General features: G+C 41.0%; 1 protein-coding gene across 4 annotated transcripts in view; it reads left to right on the top strand.

Moving 5' to 3' along the window:
* The window catches only part of LOC119891454 (oxysterol-binding protein 2-like), a 49570-nt gene that overhangs the window by 20139 nt on the left and 13743 nt on the right, over positions 1 to 15688 (top strand). For all 4 annotated transcript variants that reach the window (XM_038703111.1, XM_038703114.1, XM_038703115.1 and 1 more), the window contains one exon: positions 12605 to 12855. In XM_038703111.1, the coding sequence (XP_038559039.1) occupies positions 12605 to 12855 (251 nt within the window). The remainder of the gene's footprint in view (positions 1 to 12604; positions 12856 to 15688) is intronic.

The following is a 15688-nucleotide window of genomic DNA, read 5'->3' as shown; positions in this document are numbered from 1 at the left end:
CACATCACAACTCTGAACTCTGAAATCCTCCAAGGACACAATAGTACTAGCTGTTGTCTTATCGTGACTCAACATAATGTAATAGATCAAAAACCTTCATAACAATGTCCTGTATGTAACAGTGGTAATATTAAAATATGAAAGTGCTCATGTATAAACTTATGTATAAACACTTACGAGTTTATACTGGTGTTTCCCAAATCTTGAACAGGCTCCGAAGAGCCAGCCTGTTGTGAACATGTTTGAAACATTGACAGAGAAAATACATTTTACATGCTAAACATGTGGATTTAAGATATTTTTATACAACATGTGGGTTTGGGACATTGATACAAAAATGTGGCTCAACTTGCTGGTTTAGATTGGAGGTGATTGTTTTATTATGATATGTGAATAAATGTGACTAGTAATATAAGACACAAGTTGCTTTAGGCCACTTTCTTTCTTTCTTTCTTGGTGCCTTTGTGTGAAATTAATATGAACATTTGTAATGTAAAGATGTCTAAATAGCTTTTTTTTCTAGATCGCCTTATTCATTATGTCCATAAACAACCAGCTGTTAGTACAACTAACAAATAAATGAACTAATAAAGATAAACTCTAAACTAACATAGATAATTATATGGGTGTAAATCAGAGCCCAATGTCATTACCAAGCAAATAAATCAAAATACAGACATAGTTTAATGACAAAGTTCAGTAACAATGGTTAAGCGGTGGCTCAGGGCCAGTAGAAACCACTTTAGCTCGGTATATTTGAGAGCTCGTTGTTCCAACTGGGCCACTGTTTAAAAAGTAACAAATAAAACAGCCTGAATAATAAGATGCCTTTCAGTGTCGCAACTCCCCACGATGGAGAACTCTGGTAGGCACGCACATGACAAACAATCATAATCTGGCTGACAGCCATGTCATTGTGACTGTCATGAAGGCAGCGCTCCAGTTTTAGGAAGAACTTGGGATTAGTGAAAAATAGGAGAGAAAAACGGCAAAAGAAAGAGTGCAGTTGTTGCTTTATGTAAGGATAAATTCTTTATGCTAACAATCCTGATTGCAATCTGACAAGCCTCTGAAACATTTTGTGACTTCTGTCTAATTAATTTTAAATGGTAGATGTGGGGGCAGTGGTGCAGTGGTTAGCACTGTTGCCTCACAGCAAGAAGGTTCTGGCTTCCTCCCACCGTCCAAAGACATGTGGACTAGGTTGATTGGTGACCCCAAATTGTCCTTAGGTGTGAGTGTGACTGGTTGTTTGTCTATGTGTGGCCCTGCGATGGATTGGCGACCTGTCCAGGGTGTACCCCGCCTTTGCCCGATGTCAGCTGGGATTGGCTCCAGCCCCCCTGTACGCAGCATAAGCAGTTGAAGATGGATGGATGGTAGATGTGGAAGTATGGGCATATATCTACTCTCTGTTCTTGTAACATGAAGCAGCACCCAGAGAGAATGCCTGTCTCTTATACTCTCTTATATGTTGCCCCACTGGGATCAACACAGAAAAGTGGGTACACTTTTGGCCCTGTACCTGGCCATTCACATCATTACATTCATATCTACTTTTACTGAAGGCATTTGTCCCTGTTAATTATAAAAAATGTATTTATGAAATTGGACATTTGATAATTGGTGGCATCTGCAGTCAGACAATGAAAGTTCTCTTACCCAGCATACTGGGTAGGCTGCTATGATGAACAGAATTATTGTGGAGTGGTTTGTGGCTCCACTACCATGTGAGATTCCGCATCACTTTGATAATCAATTCTCAGTGAAGTATGTCTGTGTTTCTGAGAATATAAAAACTTTGTCAGTGTGCACAGGCAGTTGACATTTTACTTTTATCCCTCCCTTGTTACAAACTCATGCTGTATGCATTTTTAGGGGTTAGAGCGCAGGGTCAGCCCCTTGAGCTCCTGCTATGCACTCATCATTTTAAATTTTTCAAATATTAATGCACTTAACGTAAGAGACACCTCTACTCTTGCTCTGTGAAGGCAGTCCCCTCTTTTCTTTTTTGATGGTTACCTTTATGGCTCATTATCTTGCAGCGCTGGCACCTAGACAATTATCATGATGAATCACGATCTTGCTGTGTTCCAAGGTTACTGACTCATGGAGCTAAATCTTTCTACATTATTAGGGTGAGAGACAGTTACAGTAACAATGAGCTCTTATCAATGGCATGAACAGTCAAATAGGAGATCAAAATGCTTGTCAAGCTATTAAAACTAGTTTGTTAAGTTTTGTTGAGTTGGAATTGCCATTGCAGTGCTTAGTATGAGTGGGTGATATGGATAAAATACTTTGTTAGGATTAATTTTAAACAAAAACTAGCAGGTCGACAAACATAGTAGTAGTAGTAGTCTAACTGTGTACCCAGAATGCCAGCTCGCCCTTCGTCTTGCAGCCTTTTATTTCTCGAAGCTCTCGCCATGTCCGGGAGCCTCTTACTTGGTCACTCTTGATTTTCTCTTCTTCCTTCATCACCATCCTCTTCGGTCTCTTCGTCTCTGCCATTAACTAATGTTATGTCCATAGAGGCTGCTAAGCCTGGCTATGTTGCCCGCTCGCCCGGCTCCAGCTCGACACCGGCTGCGCTCTTCCGCTGCAGAGCAATATAGTTGCTTGAAACTGGGCTGGCAAGCTAGACCGCAACGTCAACTCAATATTTATAGCTAGCAGCTAAACCTCTGTGAAACCTCTGGCTGATTTTGCCGGCAACACAGGCAAACATCAGCTCAACAAAACAAGACATAGCAAGCCAGCTAATAAGTTATTATTTGCCATATATCCATACTGATAACACCGAGCTAGCTTCTTCTAAAGTACATTCTACAATATAGACTTTTTGCTTCTTCTTACAGCTTGCTTGCTGAAGAGCTGTGTTGGTGCCATAAACCATTCTCGCATGCATGTGAAGGCAATTTAAATCCAACATGGGAAAGGCAGAGAGCCACTAAAGAAAAAAAAAATGCTATATACAGACCGCATTACAGAATGTATTGAATGGCTATTACAGAAAAAGCTTCGACTGTAAAAATAGACTTTGGTTTCATGAATGTTTTGAAGATCCTAACTTTAAATGTGTAATAATACTGTAACTCAAAGATGTGTTACTGTATTTTAGGTCTCACTTGTAGTCACGTTTTTTTTTATATTCCAGCCATGTTTTATATGAAATAAGGTAGCTGTCAACAGACCATCCTCCTCTCACAGCTTGAGCAGCTGCTTGCTTCCACGTTAATGAAAGATTTATGTGTGTTCATGTATGCTTACCAGTCATGTGTGCATGGGTTTAGATTAAGTTCTTTGCCAGTAAAAGCTTCACATGAGCAGCAAACTTCCTGTCACAGTGACCAGACTTGTGCAGATGAGCTCAGTTAGTATTCTGAGGTTGTAGGATAATTAATGACCTTAAACTTCAGTTATGCCATAAGCAAGAGCCATTTTCCTCACATAGGTTTGATGCACCAGCTGGGAATTTAGAAAATGTATTCAGCATACCAGAATATAAATCTGCAGTTTAGTAGTCAGCAGACGGATTGTTTTTCTTTTTGTCTATCTTAGCACCTTATACAATAGTACTGAATTAAAATTTAGTTGCTGCAGTTTGCTGTTAATGTTTTCTTTTGTTATTTGCTGCTTTCTGAGAATGTTCGATTGGATACACGGCCAGAGCTGTACTGCAGAGCTGTGGGACAGTGATGAGTTGCACTGCACTGTTTCTCATTTGCTTGTGGAGAGCTGAGCGCTGTGTTACTGGGTTTAACCTGCTGTCTCCTCTGTTTGTCTCCTTGTGATGTATCTCAGGGGAGGTATGGAGCCAGTTAGCAATTACTGCCCAGGATTACACTCCTCTCCTCAGGGACGCATGCTCGCTTTTCATCTAGCTTCTTTTCTCTGTTTCTGATATACTTCTCATATATTCTCTTTCTCGTGCGCACTCCATCAAAACAGTCAGCTGCAAAGTGGTCATCTCCCTCTCTCTTTGCTGTCAGTGCTGAAATAAATCTTTTCCAACCACAGCTACAAGCTCTTCTCTGTGCTAAAAATACAATAATCTTCAGATTGCATGTGTATTAAGACTGGCAAATTGCAATGAATATCTGATAATGTGATTGTTTTAATACTGGTATACTGTATATCACATATGACTGCAAAAGCAAAGTCCCATATTGTATTGTATGTTACATGTTTATTTCGTACACCGAGCCAAAAGCAGTTAGGGGGGGGTGATGGAGCAGTGGATAAGATGCCTGCCTTTGGTGTGAGAGAACCAGGTTCAACTCCCCACTGTGACCCATCCACCATTGTGTCCCTGAGTAAGACACTTAACCCGTCTTTGCTCCAGAGGCGTGCGACCTCTGACATGTATAGCAATTGTAAGTCGCTTTGGATAAAAGCGTCAGCTAAATGAGTAAATGTATATGAATGAGGGTAAATAATATTCGAGTAGAATTTATTCAGCTCTGGGTCACTATATTTACAACTAATTTGCAACAGAAAATAAGTTTTGGAGGTTTTTATGTATTTTTTTAAATCACCATTGTTAGGAAACTTCTGGCAAGTCACACAATTTAGATTAGTATTTAAGTATACTCTATTTCCCTTTTTTTTTAATGGTATAATTTGGGCACTCACTGGCCCAAATCCACAGTGACTTGAAGGATGACACACAGCATGTATACGTTATTAACATTTAACCTAGAGTTATTCCCTAAGCTTAACAAAGTGCTTTTGTTGTTTAGACTGAACCTCATGCGATGTGATCCCAGTCTCTGGTGTCTTAGTTTCTGTGCTGTGTACACCCATTATCCTTTTTGACTTTTATGTGATACGTAAATGTAGCGCTTCTCTACAAAAAAACATTGCCTGTGAACATAACATTTGTAAACACAACATAACTGGAAGACAGATTAGTACTAAATAAATGGAATTTCTAGGAGATGGGGAAGGATTTATTGCAGGGATGTTGTATTAGACTGCATTTTTTTTAGCTGGGTATACTATACTTTATAAACTTGTCTTGAATCTGCTTGGATACCCATTCATCTCTAAAACAAGGTGGTCTATGCACATAAGTGACATGTGGTTGGTGACAGCTATGCATGTGAATTTACTCTACAGTCCACAGCACCATGGTGCCTCTAATCTGCAAAAATCAACTGTCATAACCATTAGAAATTAAAGTAACAATCTTAATTTTCTGACACTAGTTTCCCTTCTGATTAGGCCTTTCACTGTCTTTAAATACCATCTTTAATCCAGAGGGGTAGTACATTTTCTGCCATGTACTTGGCTTCTTGACGTGCGCATCTTTCTGCCACAGGGTGACGTCTTGTCAGCCAGAGGCCTGGCTCCACTGATCTGACATCCTGTCCTCAGGGACGAGCAGACAGATGAGCCCTGACGGTGGGATAGGGGAGAGACTACTGCTCTCCCAATTACATTCTCCCGCATCCCATCCTCCTGCTTTCTCTCTCTCCCCCTCATTCTTTTGTGCAACAACACTGAGATGGCCAATAAGAAAGGAGTGAAGGGCGATGAAGCTTTGCACATGCTGAGGAGAAAGATGGTTGTGTTTACATGTTGAAATGTTGTGAATTGTTGAGCTGTGACCTGTAAACTTGTATCCCAGCTTGCCTCACACACAGATATTTGCTTAAATTAGATTGTGTTCTGATGAGGCATGGTGGGAACTGGAAACAGGCATTTGTGTTGGTGCAGCGTGTTCTCCAAGGTGGTAGGATGTGGGGGAAGGGGAGAGGTAGTCCGCCCTTGAGGCATGACTGGCGTGGTAATGGGCTCCTGGCCTTGGTGTTGACTTCGCTATAGAGAGCCATCCATCCACATCTGTTGTTGGGGAGGAAGGGGTTGAAAATGTGAGGGGGCGCGCTAGGCGGTGACTCTGATGCACGGACAGCAAAGATTAGCTATTTATTGACCCAGTCTTCACTTTTTATTCCAGGCTGAGTGATATACAGGTGATACAAAATGTTTAGACATCTTAAAGGGTTTTCATCTCCAAATTTCAAACTTGTCTGGTATTGCTTGACATTTTATTGACGCTATGTGGATCTGGCTCAGTGAACCAAAAGGACACTGCAGAAAGGGCATTTCTGACAAACTTGTGGAGGCTTCATTTTAGATCTAAAAACACCATGTGTCCTGGTTTCTCCTTGTGGTTGAAGGGTCTCTATACATTCGAGCCAAGGGCCAGAATGTGTGTTCTTGCAGCTGACAACTTGTTTCAGTGAGGTTTTGCAAAGAGAATTAGTTTAGCAGGCAACGTGCTGTAAGCAGAGTCTCTTCTAAATAAATATGCCTTGGTACATGTGACAGTTTATTTTTAAGTGGCTTTACTTAGAGCTGCTGAACTCATTGGCAGAATGAGGGTGAATAATGAGAGCAATGCCTCACTGCAGTGCTGCAAATGTATTTACTAGCCATGTATTTTAGTTTACTCTTAAACATCACAGCTGTACATGTTCTTTAACATTGGGGGGGGGGGGGGAGCGAGCATTAGTGTTATGTCACCGGCTTGTCTAGGGGTGTGGGACGAATAAAGAGACAAATAACTGGGTGGAAAAACCAAGGATGACTCAAAACACGTGTCAGGTTAATGTATTTATTCTCAATCAAAGTAACAAAAAAGGCGTTTAATCTCTTAGTCTCCACGGCTCCCACCGCGCTGGGGAAGCACACATGGAGGTAACCCGCTGCTCACCACAATGGCTTCCACTGGTCAGGAATGCCAGGCTGACGACTACCTCTATGGAGTCACCAACCTCACAGTGCGAGGCGAAGTTGTGAACGGCACCCAGCAGGTCATGTCCTACGAGGCACACAGACTGATGCAAGCAACCAAGGAAGGGTGAGTGAGGGAGACCGAGAGCGCCCCACCGGCTCAGCTTGTACGGCCCACTAATTGCCGCTGATCAGCTACAGCTGCGAGTTCCACCCAGCGTCACACTCAGGAGACAGGCACACACCTGCAGGAGAGAGACAGACACACCCACAGCAACACAAACACAGCACACAGACCTCACGGGTCGTAACAATTAGCTTTAGTGTTTTCTGGGAACATGTTCAGCCATAGTACCCCATGAGCTTCTTGTTTTTTACTCACAGCAGCTCTGAAAACACCACCCAGTGTCCTTCCAACAGTATATGGCGTATTATCCTAATGTTATTGAGACCCTACTCTGCAATTTCACATCTCAAATGTGGACGTGATGCAGAGCACAGTGGTAGAATTTACTGCTACACAGTTGGCGGTGACTTTGCCATTCAGTGACCTTGGTTTTCCATCAGAACATAAAATGATGTCATATTTTTGTTTGATTGCATTGAGGGGTTTCCAATGTTAAATTATATGCTCCATTTGGTACACAACTTAGAACAATTTCAAAGAAACGTGAGAGCAGGATTCATTGTCCTTGCACATTGCACACTCTCAACAAAGCCAACATTTGGCCCTGAAATACCCACTTTAACAGGAGACAGCACCCAATTGCTATCTCCAAAAAGGGATATGTGTAACTTTCACTTTCATAATAATGATAGCCTGGCCTGCTTTGCAAGAAGTTTGCAGCCTGTAAAGAAACCAACTTTCTGGTTTCCAGCATTTCAGATTTAATGTACACTGATTAGTTAGTGAAATGTATGGGGTTGATTGTTCTTATGTAGTTTGTATGATGCTTTGGCAATATTGTTGTTACACATTCATGCCAATAAAGCTAATTTGAATTTGAATTTGATTAGTTGTTTGTTCATGTATGACACACAGTCTCCTGCTATTGCTTGAGGAAAGTTGCTTTTCACCACTTTGGTCTTTCAAAAGTTGCACTAATGGACTTAATTTGACAAGTACATATCAAAGGTAATTATAATACTTGTCACATCCAATGCTTCTAAATAGATAAATTCAATGTAGATACAATTTAACTCCAAATATCTAGTTATGCTTAGTCTACAAATCTACCTTCAGGCCAGACTGTAGTTGTTATTTGACGCCATTTTTAGTATCTCAAGAAACAGTTTTTCATTCATTTTCTGAGACACAGTGAAATTGAAAATACTTTTTCCAAGTTCAAATTCTGTGTCCTTGGTGTTAAATGACAAATATATGACAAATTATATTTACAGTATATTTAAAGTATATAAAATCTAATTATTTACCCATAGAGCATTTTAATATTTTTAAAGTCTAATTTTGAACATAAATTTTTCAAATCAAATGTGATTTGGGGCAGACTTGTTGTTGCCTCGTGGGAGGAAGTTCAAAGCTACACTAACTTATCTGTTTAAGGCTTTCATGGTCAGACATTTATCAATTTAAGGCTTATTTTATTATCTCTCCAACTCTCTCAGAGCTTGCTCTTTGGCTTCCTCAAACCTCTTTTACAGACTCTTGCTTTCCTTTGCACTGCAGCTGCCCGCCTATCGACACACTAAAATTCAGATCAGTTTGATTACTACTACTACTCTGGGTGGATGGTAGTGTCATTTTCTGGTCCATGTTCCCTTGTTCCCAGTGTTATTGCTGTTGTACGGCTGTTGACCTTTGGCTGGACTGGTTTGCTTTTGTCACTCATGGCCAGACAGTTGTCTCTCTCTGAAAGCCTATTCAGCATGTTCACATGTTACCTCGGAGGCTAGAGCTTAGTGGCCTGTGTTTTTCTGCTTCTTCCTGGCTGAACTTTGGTTACCTTTATGTTGATATGGTGAGAGATTTCTCCCCCTTGCTCACCCTCCCCTGGTTTCTTTTATGTCCCACCCTCGCTCCTCTTGGTGCTTATTCATTTTAGATGAGAGGACTTCACCCCATCTATTTTTGAGCTGTGTATATATATATATATATATATATATATATATATATATATATACACACACACACACACACACACACACACACACACACACACACACACACAGTGAGGAAAATAAGTATTTGAACACCCTGCTATTTTGCAAGTTCTCCCACTAGAAATCATGGAGGGGTCTGAAATTGTCAGACCCCTCCTTTTTGGTCCAATTATGACCAAAAAGTTCTATTTTGGTCTCATCTGACCACATGACTTTCTCCCATGACTCCTCTGGATCATCCAAATGGTCATTGCAAACTGAAGACGGGCCTTGACATGTGCTGGTTTAAGCAGGGGAACCTTCCGTGCCATGCATGATTTCAAACCATGACGTCTTAGTGTATTACCAACAGTAACCTTGGAAACGGTGGTCCCAGCTCTTTTCAGGTCATTGACCAGCTCCTCCCGTGTAGTTCTGGGCTGATTTCTCATCTTTCTTAGGATCATTGAGACCCCACGAGGTGAGATCTTGCATGGAGCCCCAGTCCGAGGGAGACTGACAGTCATGTTTAGCTTCTTCCATTTTCTAATGATTGCTCCAACAGTGGACCTTTTTTCACCAAGCTGCTTGGCAATTTCCCCGTAGCCCTTTCCAGCCTTGTGGAGGTGTACAATTTTGTCTCTAGTGTCTTTGGACAGCTCTTTGGTCTTGGCCATGTTAGTAGTTGGATTCTTACTGATTGTATGGGGTGGACAGGTGTCTTTATGCAGCTAATGACCTCAAACAGGTGCATCTAATTTAGGATAATAAATGGAGTGGAGGTGGACATTTTGAAGGCAGACTAACAGGTCTTTGAGAGTCAGAATTCTAGCTGATAGACAGGTGTTCAAAACTTATTTACAGCTGTATCATACAAATAAATAGTTAAAAAATCATACATTGTGATTTCTGGATTTTCTTTTTTAGATTATGTCTCTCACAGTGGACATGCACCTAACGATGACAATTTCAGACCCCTCCATGATTTCTAAGTGGGAGAACTTGCAAAATAGCAGGGTGTTCAAATACTTATTTTCCTCGCTGTATATATATGTGTGTGTGTGTGTGTATATGTGTGTGTGTATATATATATATATATATATATAAAGCAATCATGTTCACGATCATAGTTTAGCGTTTAGCAATGTATCCAGTAGATGTTGAAACATTTTCGATGGTGGACCGACTGATCGACTTCCCTAAAGCCACTAGTATGGCAAAAAAACACTATTAAGTTTTCATAATTCTTTGACCGAATTTAAGGGATTCTCATCAAAAATGTAAATGTGTTTGTATGAAACAATATATCATTATCAGATGTTCTTTAATTTTCGTTAGGCTCTACTCTTGATATTGTCAAGCCAGCTCTACTTAGTCCAGTGCAGATTTATCTCTGCCCAAGCCAGAGAGAAGGAAGAGAACCACCTGAAGGGGGCACTTACAGCCTGTGGATATCCTAAATGGACCTTTGTGAAGACAGCCACAAGATCCAAGAAGAACAAAACTACAGGGGAGGAGGAAAAGAAGGTCAAACGCAACAACATTGTGATTCCATACGTGTCTGGAGTATCAGAGAAACTCAGGAGGATTTTCAACAAACATAACATCCCTGTGTTTTTTAAACCCAAGAACACACTAAGACAGATGCTGGTACACCCCAAAGACCGCACACCCAAACACAAGAAAAGCAATCTAGTGTATGCGGTCCAGTGCAGTGAGGAATGCACAGACCTGTATATTGGGGAGACTAAACAACCACTACACAAACGCATGGCTCAACACAGAAGGGCCAACTCCTCAGGTCAAGACTCTGCAGTCTACTTACATCTGAAGGACAGAGGACACTCATTTGAGGACCACCAGGTGCACATTTTAGACAGAGAAGATGGATGGTTTGAAAGAGGTGTCAAGGAAGCCATCTACACCAGGGTTGAGAAGCCGTCATTGAACAGGGGAGGGGGTCTACGCCACCACTTATCCCCCACTTACAATGCTGTCCTTTCATCACTTCCCAGGAAACTCAACAAACGTAACCAATTGGCCTCAGGTGAAGATACCAACGATGGTCGTTCAGTCTTGGCCACAGGTAGTCTTAACGACTGTAACGACTGTCGTCACAGCAACAAGGAACACTAACGAACCAGCGGTATCGATGACCCGGGATGACGACCCCACTGAGGTTAAATAGCTGAGTTTCCCTGCCAGTCAGTCAGAACTGAAGAAGTCCTTTGGATGCGGGACGAAACGTCTTCCAGTATCTTCAACCAAGTCCAGTTGCCCTTGATTTTAACCTTCGTTGGATAACTCTGTTCTGCTTGTTTCTCAGTGGAGCTGGACCATAGACTGTATTAAAAACAACTGGATGTTTCACTGGACAATGATCCCGGTCAAATGTGAACCCACACTACCAGCATCCCCCAGGAGGAGATCCATGTTGTACTTGCATGATCTAAATGGACATGACAGAGGTGAAAGCCTCTTCCACTGTGAGGTCACAGCCAGCTGCCATATTCTAGGAGAAAGTGTTGCTGTAGTGCTGCCTCTCACCGAGACGTGACAGTCTCTGCTATCAGCTACACACATAACAGACCTTTTCAATGTGTCAAAGCATACTCTGCATGGTGAAGAGTAGAAGACAGCACAACAGCAGTTTCTAGACATTAGAGCATTAGAGGGTCTGCAGGTGGATTAGAGGGTGGACAGGCTTTCTCTCTGCACTCAACCCTTTAACCTCACTATATCAGAAATGTATTTTCCTTGTTGAGATAAACAGTATCCTCCTGCTACTCTCCCCCTCCGTTTCTTAGTTTTAGTATCAGCGGTAGTTCTATTAAGTCAGTTCAAAATCCATCATGCAAGTTCCAGGTGTTTTGCTAGAAAAATACCTTTTATAATAAAATGTAATCTTCTAGAAAGATTGTGTGTGCATCTGATTTAGTTGAAACATCAAGACTTCTGTTTTCTTTTTTTGATTTGTTCCTTTTATGACATCACTAGGCTTTTTATGGACCTTGGTCTTACCTTTGGGGTATTTCTGTCTTTCTGTGTGTGTGCTTGTGCTTGCAGTCGACGTGTGTGTATGTGTGTGTGTGTGTGTAATTTGTGGGGCTGACGCTGTAAGACTGTTCTTGTATGTTCTGTTAAAGCTTAAGTAACTTCTCTTTAGTGACATCTTAGTGAAAGGCATCTGCTACTGAAAAGGCTCATGTGTATGGAAAAGCTGTCTGTATTCAAATGCACATTTGATAAGCTTCTAAGGACTTCTACACTCTCTCGCTAACCAAAAAAACCGACATGGTAAAATTACGTCGGTTAGAGGCTCCTGTCCAATTAACACAAATTGCGTCAGTGGTACTAATCACTGTGAAATGTTTTGTTGTCATAGGAAAAGTAATTTGTCATTTTTATCATTTAATCATATTTTTGTTTTTTGCTCAGTTTCGTTATTTAACACATTATCAAAACATAGAAATGAGTAAACAACACTTTGTGTTTGTTATGGCTGCCTGTTGTCTTCACCACCTTAGCTTGGGAAGGTATCTCTAATGGGAAATATCTGTATCATAAAAAGGGGTGTGTGTGCATGTTTTGCAATTCAGCAGCTACGCAGTTCGATATGTTGCATAAAGTTTCCCAAGAAAAAGCTTTCTAAATTGTCTTTGTTAATCTTCTCTTTTATGATTGCTGTTCTCACAAGTCCCAATAAAATTCTCTTGTTCAAGATGGTATGTATATGTGACCTCTCACCTCTCTCTTCTAGATGACTCGGGGGACGAGGAACCTACAACCCAGTCGGACCGCAGCGAGATTCAGGGCACCCTGAAGATACTTGTCAGCAAGCTCGATGACCTCAGCACATGCAATGACCTGATCGCCAAGCATGGGGCAGCCCTGCAGCGTTCCCTGAGTGAACTTGAGGGTCTGAAAGTCTCCGTGGAGGGAGGGGAGAAAATCAAGGCAGTCAATGAGCGAGCCACCCTCTTCCGCATCACTTCTAATGCTATGATCAATGTAAGTAGCGGGGACAGACCAGGCTGCGTCCCACATGCTCCAGCATGATCACAGTGACAAGAATACCAGTCACCTATAATGTCCTGGTTAGGGGGTGATGAGATCACTTCACAGTGTGGCATATTAAATGAATGTCAGCGAGCTGCAGTTTGGAGGCTGCAGATTTAGGAAAAGCGGTGCCAGATCCTCTCAGATCCTGATAAACCTACTTAAACGTAACCATGTCTAACTTAATGTTTAAAAATGATAGTCAGTAATTAATTGCAGAGCTGATGGTGGTTCCCTGTGCTTGGAGATTAATAAAATGTCACAGCGTATCGTATAAGAATACGAACATCTTTGCTGTTTACAAATTCACATATGTGAAACTCTATGCTTGTATTTTTGATTTGATAAGAAAAAGAGAGAAACTCCAGGAGGACCAACAGCAAAAGATCTCTTCCAAAATAATATATTGCAGTATCACCAAAATATTCACCTAATAAGCTATGTTTAGGAAAACACATTAACTACTAAATGTTGTATCTGATTACTAGAATAAAAATTGCTCTAATGTATCTGGCCCTGTTGCATTTTTCTAAATGGTAAATACCATATGGCTTAACAGATTGTTAGTAGTGGGCGATAGTTCAGGGAGAGTTGAGGTCCTAAAGAAGTGATACTAGATATGATAGTGGGTGGGGGAGACAGGAATAGCCCCTGCTCCCCCCTCTAAAACCCTCTTCCCTCCCTGCCTGGTGAGGAATGTTAGAGCCTTCTGGAGTTGACATACAGACCTGCTCTGACTAAAACCAGACAATCGCACCAGGTTTGTCTCTCTTCCTGCTTCTGTCGATGGCTTTGTTGATAGCATTGTTTATTCTTGTGGGAGTGGATGTTTATTTTTACTATAATGCATGCCTGACTGATTTTTCTGTGAAATGTCTGGCTGTTAGGTGTAAAAATAATTTAGTAAAGATCACTTGTGATCTTCAAGGATTTTTACTTTTTTCAAATTAAATTATTACTCTTCATATGGTACAAGTATGTGCTAATACAGCTTGTTAACAGACTTGAGCCGTACTGTTATGATAAGGGGAAAAAAATAAAAGTTAGATTGCATTTTTGAATGTGAATTATGTGTAATGATGAGCCCCTTGTTTCTCTGTGTCATCCATTTTGTTTTATTTGTTTTTGTTTATTAATTGATATGGGAAATTGAAACTTCTTACCTCTTGGATTACCAAGCTCATTAAAATGCCATTAGGTTTGCCAAGAATGTGCTTCTAATGAGCAAACGTGCTGCCAGAAACTCCCTGTAATGATTTGAGCAGAGAGCAGCACAGGATTTGGGTATCTGGCCACGTTTTCAGCCACTGTTAAGACATTTACTTTTAAATATAACTGTAGTTTTCATTTGCTTTTCACAAAGAAATTGGGTTGGAAATGCAAGGAGAGAATTAAGGACAGAGGAGGGTTTGAGGGAAGTTAGGAGGCCATAATGGCAAGACACAACTGCATGCTCTCTGTGATCCGACCCGTGGAGAGGGTTGCACTAGTACATTCAGTGGTGATGTAACTTCTCACGTGTGCCACTGAGTCCAGGCTCTTGTCCGGTTGTGTGCGCATGCATTTTACACACGCACCACTTTGGATGTGTATGGTTTCATCACATTAAATTCAAGTTCATTTGTGCCGGACTTTTAATTTGACACTGACAACTGCTGATGCCACCTCTTACTTACATATCCCCTTCTGCTTGCCCATTCACTTTTCACCGCTCGGCCTGTCTTCCCCCCAACGGAAGTCATATGCAGTCTGCGTTTGTACTGGAGACTCAGCATAAAAAAAGTGGAACTATCATACTTTTTTAAGTGGGTGTTCAGTTTCATACCATGGTTATGTCTGAGGAAGTGGGCCGCAATATCACATGCACTTCTAACATTTAAACTGAGGCTCAGACATTGATGTTTAGACACTTGATGCAAGTCTGCTGAAGGTAAGGGGTTGGATGTTTTTACTGTCAGATATTCCAGTGATTTTCATACCTTATTCTTGTGTTTTCAGTTCAAATAGGGTTATAGTTTAGAACAACTAAAGCCTTTGTAAGGATGGGTAAGGATGAATGATTTCAGTTCTGTCATCATATAATAAAACTGCACCATTACCATACATATGATTTTACAATATTACATTATAACCGTTTTAAATCCCTTTGTCTGTACAGATTAGTAACTTGTTTAAGTAGCATTAAGATAAGCATGAATCATTTTCCTGTTTTTCTTTCTGAATTAACAAATTAAAGGGGAAAAACATATTATTATAATGTCATTTTTAGAAATAGCTTTTTAATTTCACTGAAAACCACCCTTTTTAAATATAAGAGACAACTAGTTTACAGTGTAATTTGTGTGTGTGAGAGAGAGAAAGATGGAGTCCTTTTTCAACAGGCAGATAGGTATCCTGCTTTCTGTAAACAAATCAGAGAAGGAGTCGGGTGTTACGCATCCTTGTTTCTCTTTCTGCTGCTTAAAAGTGATACTGCACATCCTGACTGAACTCTCACCAGCCAGAGAACGGAGATTCTTTGGGCTGTGTGACGCTTTCACGCTTCCAGGTCACTGCATGAAGACACAACTTTATCTAAGTGATTCAAGCTAACTCTCAACAGTCCCTCTGCCTCAGGAAAAATATTGTTCGGGCCATATGTAGTCGTGTGCTGCTCCACTGAAGAACAATGACTAGCCCCCACAAAACTGCTTGAGTACAGTAAAGCAGTTTTAAAACGATTATTCAGAAACCCTGCTCTGAGGCCCCCTATGCTGACAGCTCGATGACGGTCACATGACATTTT

This window comes from Micropterus salmoides, unplaced genomic scaffold (genome assembly GCF_014851395.1).
Source record: "Micropterus salmoides isolate LMB-PRFRI ecotype aquatic unplaced genomic scaffold, ASM1485139v1 Ms_hic_scaffold_7, whole genome shotgun sequence".
Classification (NCBI taxonomy): domain Eukaryota; kingdom Metazoa; phylum Chordata; class Actinopteri; order Centrarchiformes; family Centrarchidae; genus Micropterus; species Micropterus salmoides.
The sequence above is the reverse complement of the archived record's forward strand: the minus strand, read 5'-3'. Positions and strand labels throughout refer to the sequence as shown.